At 37.4% G+C, this 10,000-nt stretch overlaps 1 protein-coding gene across 1 annotated transcript in view; it reads right to left on the bottom strand.

Moving 5' to 3' along the window:
* Positions 1 to 6,163: 6,163 nt before the first annotated feature.
* Positions 6,164 to 10,000, bottom strand: part of LOC125034097 — a 7,981-nt gene continuing 4,144 nt past the window's right edge. The window contains exon 4 of the mRNA XM_047625738.1: positions 6,164 to 6,816. Coding sequence (XP_047481694.1) covers positions 6,598 to 6,816 — 219 coding nt within the window. The 3' untranslated portion in view covers positions 6,164 to 6,597. The remainder of the gene's footprint in view (positions 6,817 to 10,000) is intronic.

Raw genomic sequence — 10,000 nt, forward strand, 5'->3', positions numbered from 1 at the left:
AAGGAGAAGGAGAAGGAGAAGGAGAAGGAGAAGGAGAAGGAGAAGGAGAAGGAGAAGGAGAAGGAGAAGGAGAAGGAGAAGGAGAAGGAGAAGGAGAAGGAGAAGGAGAAGGAGAAGGAGAAGGAGAAGGAGAAGGAGAAGGAGAAGGAGAAGGAGAAGGAGAAGGAGAAGGAGAAGGAGAAGGAGAAGGAGAAGGAGAAGGAGAAGGAGAAGGAGAAGGAGAAGGAGAAGGAGAAGGAGAAGGAGAAGGAGAAGGAGAAGGAGAAGGAGAAGGAGAAGGAGAAGGAGAAGGAGAAGGAGAAGGAGAAGGAGAAGGAGAAGGAGAAGGAGAAGGAGAAGGAGAAGGAGAAGGAGAAGGAGAAGGAGAAGGAGAAGGAGAAGGAGAAGGAGAAGGAGAAGGAGAAGGAGAAGGAGAAGGAGAAGGAGAAGGAGAAGGAGAAGGAGAAGGAGAAGGAGAAGGAGAAGGAGAAGGAGAAGGAGAAGGAGAAGGAGAAGGAGAAGGAGAAGGAGAAGGAGAAGGAGAAGGAGAAGGAGAAGGAGAAGGAGAAGGAGAAGGAGAAGGAGAAGGAGAAGGAGAAGGAGAAGGAGAAGGAGAAGGAGAAGGAGAAGGAGAAGGAGAAGGAGAAGGAGAAGGAGAAGGAGAAGGAGAAGGAGAAGGAGAAGGAGAAGGAGAAGGAGAAGGAGAAGGAGAAGGAGAAGGAGAAGGAGAAGGAGAAGGAGAAGGAGAAGGAGAAGGAGAAGGAGAAGGAGAAGGAGAAGGAGAAGGAGAAGGAGAAGGAGAAGGAGAAGGAGAAGGAGAAGGAGAAGGAGAAGGAGAAGGAGAAGGAGAAGGAGAAGGAGAAGGAGAAGGAGAAGGAGAAGGAGAAGGAGAAGGAGAAGGAGAAGGAGAAGGAGAAGGAGAAGGAGAAGGAGAAGGAGAAGGAGAAGGAGAAGGAGAAGGAGAAGGAGAAGGAGAAGGAGAAGGAGAAGGAGAAGGAGAAGGAGAAGGAGAAGGAGAAGGAGAAGGAGAAGGAGAAGGAGAAGGAGAAGGAGAAGGAGAAGGAGAAGGAGAAGGAGAAGGAGAAGGAGAAGGAGAAGGAGAAGGAGAAGGAGAAGGAGAAGGAGAAGGAGAAGGAGAAGGAGAAGGAGAAGGAGAAGGAGAAGGAGAAGGAGAAGGAGAAGGAGAAGGAGAAGGAGAAGGAGAAGGAGAAGGAGAAGGAGAAGGAGAAGGAGAAGGAGAAGGAGAAGGAGAAGGAGAAGGAGAAGGAGAAGGAGAAGGAGAAGGAGAAGGAGAAGGAGAAGGAGAAGGAGAAGGAGAAGGAGAAGGAGAAGGAGAAGGAGAAGGAGAAGGGAGAAGGGGGGGGGGGGGGACGTAGATAGAAGGCCGTGTCCGAAAGTGATGGTTTTCCGATGCGAGTGTCCGTTCGAGCCTTATTTGGTCTTTCGGACTTTGGGCGGAATTTTGATGCGTGTATCATCTCGTTTTTCTTTTTTTTTTGTTTTTTTTTTTGTTTTCTATGTCTCTCCGTCTCGCGTGTTTGCCTGTTTGTGTATTGTAGGTGTTTTCTTTCTTTGTATCTTGCTTTTTTCTTCTTTATTTTTGTCCTCGAGTCATATCTATCTGCATTTCTCTACTTTCTCTCTCTCTCTTTCCTTTTCATTATTCATCTATGTGTATTTATGTATACATTTATGTTTGGGTAAACGGATGGATGGATGCACGTATACATGTGTATCCTGCAATCAAATCTCACCCACAGACGCGGTGACCGACTTATGAAAGAAATATTTTGAAAAGTTCTCTCAAAAACAGAAGACGTAGCATTGTCTTGCTGTTCGGCCAAAGGACATCTTGGAATAGGAACTTTTTTAAAATCTTTTTTTTTTTTTAGCCTTTGAAGACGCAAGGGAGGAAGATGATATAACAGTGGAATACATTTCTCTTTGGTGAAATTCCAGGTTATTTTATTACATATAGAATGCCATTGGGTTGTAATTTTCAAGTATTTTTTTTTTTTTTCTCCTTGATTGAGAAACTCGACACTGGAGGTTTTGTACAATGTTGGAATAACAAGAGTTTATGTTTGTCTGTTTTCCCTCCATTCCTTTGAACTCTTATTTCCGTTCAAGTTTATTTTCCGAAGCTGGCGTGTACAGTTCCACGTAGTTCCATCTGGGACACTCCTATGGTTCGAGGACTGCATTTTCTTTTCTGACAATACATGCATGATATCCAGTATTCTGCGAATTGAATGCTCTTGTTTGTAACGAAGCCTATGATTGGCTCGTGATATTTTCACTGACAACTAATATCAGCGATTAAAATAATGTACAAAAGTTTGGAAACATTACAATGTTTTGCCAAGTGTCTACATTATTGTTTTGCTTGAAATACGTGGTGTTTTCCTTAAATGAAACTGAAAGTTTGGCGCTATCACGATGGACAAACATCACGTTTAATCCCAAATAAACTATTGACAAAAATGCGTTTGTAAAGAGATATAGAAGGTTTCTCAAAAATAATTATAAACGTAAAACGTTATTTTGAGAAGGTAAAACATGAATCACATCGATTATCTGTAAATGTAAATCGTAAGGTCTATACGCGGTTTACTTAAGGAATTTAAAAATGACATATTACCCAGTTGCTTAATTGGTTGTTTATAATGACTTGTAAGAAGTCCGTCATGCACACTCGAATTCCATGGAATGTTGATAAAAATGTTTCACTTAAAAAACATCAAGTCTTATGTATTTATTACTTTCTATATTCTGACGATAAAGTCGGGCCACTTTCGTCACTGATATCCTCTTTTAACGTGTATATTTGTGATGATTGATGAGTTAATGCTATTTGTGGTTTGATCTGTATATCGATGAACTCACTAACTCACTCACTCACTCACTCACTCACTCACTCACACACTCACTCACTCTCTCTCTCTCTCTCTCTCGTGCGAAGCGAAATATACAGAGAAAAGGAACCAAGTGTCCTTGAAAATAACTCGACAATCAACTATGGCTTAAAAGACTAGTTTAGTATTTAAGAAGAAGGAGAGAACATTGTGACTACTCAAACTCCTCGAAACTGAATTTTAGGAGAAGCAAGAGGAGTCTTTTTCGTCTTACAAAATGTGCAATAACTGTAATGCCTTTGAAGTTCAAACATATATATCTATATCTATTTCGATTGACTATTTAGAGTACATTTTTCAGTCATAAGAAGTGCAACATATTGAGCAATGGAAACCTTGCAAGTGCCGACCTGTAATGGCAGAGGAAACCTCGAAATAAACAGTGAATTAGCAATGAAATTACACTCTTATAAGGAAATAAATACATTTGTATATAATAAAAATATACATACATATTTGTATGTAAATATTTTCACATCAAATGATAATCAGTTTGAGCTTTCGCAAGATCTATTGGTGACGTTTATATTCTAAATATTCTATAATTATCTACACAGTTTTACGTCCTCAAAATAAACACACTGTTTCACTCATTACACTGTAGGTGGCAAGGATCTATGATTTTTTTTTTTTTTCCAGACACACCTGTTGCAGCTAAAAGTCAATCGTTGTTCTTAAGTTTTGTAATGTGAGTAGTAATAACAGTTTGGCGTAATATCCTCCGTCGGATCTCTTTCCTGTTGTAGACATTTATAAAATCACTTCAAACGATCAGTCATCGATCATCCCTCCACTCACGGACTGCTGTATACTACGCAAATATTGTAAGATAATTATTGCTACCTCCAGCCTCGTAACTTGTTCATATTCACCAAGTAAATCATGATGAGAGTAAAATAATGCAAACACTTGTTAGACATTTTTTTTTTTTTTTTTTTTAGATGGTATAAGAGAATTAAAACTAGACAAAACACATGTTGATCGAAACGAACACTCCAAATATTTGGTTCATTATTCTCGTTCCAGGAGTATTGTTATAAGAGTGTCATATGGCACCATTAACCATGGGAGGGGCTAACAAGATGCCCCGCCCATAACACAGAGAGTAGCGCACAGGTTCTCATTGACCAAAAGTAAAGGAAAAGATAGTTGTTTTTTTCCGACTATAATTGTTCAATCGGGTCGAGAGGACTATGCATGAAACCAAACAGGGCCAAAGGTAGAAAGTTGGATGAACACTTCAGATCCATTCAGTGAACCGATTTTGAACAATTGTTGGTCCCTGTTTGTCAATCTTATTACTTTATAAACCCTTTATCTTCATCATAGACTTGTTCTTAGTTATTCGTCATGGATTCATTGAGTCTTTGCTGGAAAAGAAATGCTCTCTTTTGAACAAAATTTTCTGTCGAAGAATAAAGCCAATTGGCCTCACTCTCAGGGTTACACACACACCTAATTGTATATATTAACCCATTGCTGCCGGGGGAAAATGAATAAAAAATGGGGAAAATGCTGTGCTCATTTCTATTTTTTTTTTTTTTTGTGAAATGTCTCTACCATAGATGGCTTTGCCTTACCTGATTTCACCTTTCCTTGAATTGGCGGGAAATGTATTTATTACTAGTGCTATAAATATCGATGGTGTTATTTTTATTATGAACATTATAATTACTATAATGTTATAAACATTAGTAATAGCAAAATAAGATAACGTAAAATATTTTCGAAAATTAAAGAAAAGGGTGAACGGGCGAGACAGGCAGTACTCGTAATTGGCTCATTGGTGACTTAGTACAAGTGTAGCCATCTGTGAGGAAAAACAATTAAACAAGTAAACTCACAGTGGGCATGGCATGTACGTACATGCCATGCCCGTCGGGAATGGGTTAAACCCGTAGTTATAATGATGCATACTCAGTTGCATACTTTTAAGCAACAACACAGTTGCTGGTTAATTAGCCAGTGGCTTAAAGAGAGTATAGTTGTCTGTATGTTGGGCCTATTATCAAATTATCAGATAGAGTATTGAATGATAATGTTTTCTGCAAAACTAATTAACTAACTCTAAAACTACAAGAAATGCCATGTTAATCCAAATTAAGTATGTAATCTATATTTCATCATATTCTTTTGAAAAAAAAAAAAAAGCTTATCAAAGTGTGCTATCTATAACAGATTCCTTCAAAATAATATTATATCGCAGTGATATTTTGACTGTTCCATGCCAATATTTTTTTTCTATTTTCGATGAAGGATGAATAAAAAAACGTTTGGCAAATACTGATATCTTTATTTAGAACCAAAAAAAAAGCTCTTCAGAAGATTAGCTGGCAGATGTAGGCAATTTTCTTAGTATAATTATCCAGTTTCATCTGGCTACAAACTACGTCTGTACAACGACCATTGTTTTATGGAAATCTGGCTTTTGTCTCACTAAAAGGTTTCAGAACGATGTAAATGCAATCTAACCTACTGCATTATGTTGAACTTGAAACCAGATTTAAAAAGGAAAAAAAAAATAAATAAAAAAGAACAGTTGCGTCATAACTGTTAAATCTATTTCCTTCTTAAAACTTGGTAACCCGAACCTCTACCATTGCATCGTGATTAATTGCATTTGCCTTTTGACACCATTCTAAAGAGAGAAACGAAATGAAAGACAATCAGCAAAGCCCTTTCCTAAATTGACTATTTGGCACTACCAACAACATGTCACGGTGCAGATAACACCTTGTAGCTCACTAGTTCTAGAAAAGTAAGAAAATTCAGTGAAAATCGTCCCATAAGCGATTTGACAATGCTAGAAAAGTAAGAAATTAGTTTCGTCAAAATATACAAACAAGCGGATTGAAAAAAAAAAAAAAAAATACATTAGCCTCCCCTTTGGAAAACACACACGCAAAATAAGGCTTTGTAATCGTTATAAAATATCGAACAAGAAAATTTCTCACTCCTCATAACGTACACGTTTTTTCGATACGTTATGGGGACTATCACAAGGTCAAGGATTTTCATACAAATGGAAATGAAGTATATTTTCATCTTTATGGATAAATTATACATTCTCCATTCAACTTCAGTCTTCGTTTTCTATTGCCCGGAGTCACTTTCATATATGATTCAAGTAAACTCATTCTTGGCAAGTAAATGAAAATATTATAACATATCTAGAAGACTCGTAAAAAGAGCTGAAAAGTGACCCATATATATATACGTATATATATATATGTATATATATATATATAAATATATATATATATATATATATATATATATATATATATATATATATATATAATCACAACTGGGGACACGGCGGTAAAAAACAGATAACATAACATAATGATATGCGGTTGAACTTTGATATGACTTAATTAATTTATGTTTAAAAGTTTTGCATGGTGTTTATATACTGATAACCACTCACAAAATCTCTCAGTAGTTTCAACTTACAGAAAACGATCACAGTAAACAAACCAGAACATTAAAAAAAAACCTTATTTAAACATTCAAAAATATGATTCCCGGAGAAAGAAGAGAAATGAAAAAAAAAAAAAAATCCAATATACCATAATTCATAAAACCATTATAATCACTTACGCACGCAGTCCCGTTATGTAAACAAAACAACAACAACAACAACCATCTCATCTTAAAAAAAAAAAAAAAAAAAAAAAAATCGCCATGTTTCCCCCCAAATTTAACCTTCCCAACAATACCACTCGAGATAGACATCACAGTTTTCGTCCTTAATCCGTTTCTGGAGTTTGGCTTCGTCGTTCTTCGTGATGAAGAAGCAACCCCACAGTCGAATGAGGGTGAGGTTGTTGGTCATGTCGAGCAGCTGGTGGATGGCCTCAGCTGTGACGTTGGGGCAGGTGTCGATCGTGAGGCGGGACAGCTGTTTCATCTCGTTTTCCTGGCGAGAGGAGAAGAGGCGAGTGTGAGTGACGAGAGGGATTAAGAGTGATAATGATGGCGATTGAATTAATTGCGAAAGTGACTAAAGTGATGGTGACAGAGATAAAGGTTCTAGTGCTGTGGTTATTAACCTAGCCCCCCCCCCCTCTCACCCCTCACCCCCTCATCGTCAGTAATTTCCAAGGGGAGCGCGAGCCCTTGAGAAAAAAAATAGGTATTTCCCTTATTATATTTGTTATTCTCTGAACAAGAGAATGCTCAGATCATGAGAATGATGTGATTCATTCTTAGAAATGATTGAGAAGCCTTGATTTTCACCCGGCATTTGCACTCTTTTCTTGTTATTCTGAAATAAAAGGAATATGAAGGTCTCTCGAGATAACTGTGATTGGTTGAAATAATTTTACAAATATCTATAACAGGAAATGATGTCAAAATTGCAATGTATCAAGTGAATCAGTAAAAGTTTCGAATATAAAAACCGACAATGGAACTGAAAAAAATGTTAACAATTCTCCGGCCTCGGAGTTTGTTGCCACGTGTGTCTCTGCGTGTAATTACACACACATACACACACACACACACACACACACACACATATATATGTGAAATAAAACAAAGCATATTGACTATAAATTTACAAAATCGTGACTTCTTATGAATCAGAAAAAAAGTAAAACGCGATACTTTCTTTTTCTTCCGTGTTGAAACTACAGGATATTATCAGTTTAGTTATTTTTTAATGACTCGTGTTTTCCAATTATATCCCAATGACACTATGATAGGATACTAACTACGTCATGTAAGTGCCACTCAGCGTTAAGAGTGAAGAAGATTGTTTACCTAAAAACATCAACGGTTATTAAATATTTTATTGCCCCGTATTCTCTAGTACCTCGTATCTATCTCTACGTTTATATTAAAAGGAATATCTAGAAATGAATATATGTATGAATAGATAGGTAGATCAATTAAGAGATACATGAATAATTATTTGGGTCAATTTATCAGGAGAGAATTACTCATAACCTATGTATTTATCGATGACTATGAAGAGAATTCCATATATAATTAGAAAAATTCTCATGAGACCCTTCCATGGGAATTACTCACGCATCCTAGGATAAGAATCTATGTTATAGGTTTAAAGTGTGTGATATTACGTCTTGTACACACGCACACGCGCACGCTCAAACACACACACACACACACACACACACACACACACAATTATGCATATAGTATTTCTTCTACTTGTAAATTGCACAGACTAAGACTAAATTACGCTCGGTAGATCACAAACACCATTCCCGTTGCTGACCACTATTACGAGCATAGTAGCGCTTTGCTGGTCGCTATCTGATTGCGCTATCTTCACGAGTGCAGGCATACACGCTCACTCAACCAAGGGCCTAAGATCAATGTCGTTGCGTTGGTGAGACGGTCATGTCATGGTACTTTTAGACATATATGTAAAAGAAGCCTTTAGTAAAACAAGAAAAAAAAAAAAAAAAACGCTCTTTAGTACTTGATTCAGGCTGAACTCTTGTACTGTTTTCTCATGTTTATCTCATTTTCTTCAATTTACTCCTGAAGGCAAATCTTTATAATACAGTCCCCAACTCCACGTCACAAACAGTATTCAATAATCTAAACGGCCGCGCCTAGGACTGCCTAAGGGGACTGTTCCTTCCTGCGGCAAACAGCGTCTTTACCTCTGTGTGAACGGCGAGATGGAACTGAAACTCAGGACCAAGTGGACTCCGATATTTTTCTTTTAATTCTGGCGTTACCGTCCATGTCTGCAGATCATATCTTGTACGACTATGATTGTTTTTTGTCCTCTAGAAGAATGTTATCTTCAATTTGCCGTAGCTTAACCCCGTTTCTTGTTTATCTATAATTCTACCTACTGGGATTTCGTTATCAATGTTTTACTCTTTATTTTACACTGTTACGTATTCTCTTGCTGAATTACATAGACGCAATCAATGTTTTCCTGTAATAGATTAGCAGAGCATGAAATTAACACGCACGAAAGGAAAATTGGTATGTAGGAGCAAATTAATAGATATGAAACATAGACATTAAAATTATTACGCAAAACTTTTTTTTTTTTTTTTTCATGAATATTGCTGTGGGATACTGGCGTAAATTGAGATGACAGGAAATGGGTGGTTCATACTGAGAGTAATTCCCGCCAAAACAACGAAACAAAAGAAGGTACGAACGCGCTAGCAACAGCGTATCGAGTTCCTTGATTCAAAGAGATTGTTAAACTAATTCGCAATGCTAAACGGACATTGTAAGAACTTTTTTTTTTTTTTTTTTTATCATTATTGCTGATATAATAGTACGAAATTTGGATGTCTGATTTATAGGTCTGATATTCTGAAATTCATCGGGCGTTTTACAATTACACATTAAACAACATTCTTTCAGTCGTTGTTAACATGAATGCATTATTTCACAGCTGCAATTTTCAGCATTAATGAAGATTCATATATTATTGTCCAAAAAGAAAAGACCCAGGACACAAAATAAATATCCTCTTGACCAATCACGATCAAGTATTTCTCCTAAGTGGGAGGGGCTTAGTGCTCGAGTACACACACGCACGTACTCACATACACACACACACACACACACACACACACACACACACACACACACACACACACACACACACACACCACATACAGGTGTCTTTCAACTTACATTACTTTATTTTAATTATGAGAAACGCCCATTATGTCTCTTTATGCCTTTAAAGAACCATTGTTTGTGTTCTATGGTGCCTTTGTTACTGTACGTTAAAGCTGAGCTCTGACTGATGTACTTATAAACAAAGACAATGTCGAACGCACTTAAAGTTGTGTGTGTGGGGTGGGGGGTGCGTGTGTGTGTGTGTGTGAGTATTTCTCTCTCTCTCTCTCTCTATATATATATATATATATATAGAGAGAGAGAGAGAGAGAGAGAGAGAGAGAGAGAGCGAGAGAGAGAGGAGGGAGTGAAGAAAGAGAGAAAGAAAGAAAGAAAGAAAGAAAGAGAAAAGAGAGAAAGAGAGAGAGAGAGAGAGAAGAGAGAGAGATAGAAAGAGAGAGAGAGAGAGAGAGAGAGAGAGAGAGAGAGAGAGAGAGAGAGAGAGAGAGAGAGAGAGAGAGAGGGAGAGAAAGAAA

Source organism: Penaeus chinensis, chromosome 17 (assembly GCF_019202785.1).
Source record: "Penaeus chinensis breed Huanghai No. 1 chromosome 17, ASM1920278v2, whole genome shotgun sequence".
Classification (NCBI taxonomy): Eukaryota; Metazoa; Arthropoda; class Malacostraca; order Decapoda; family Penaeidae; genus Penaeus; species Penaeus chinensis.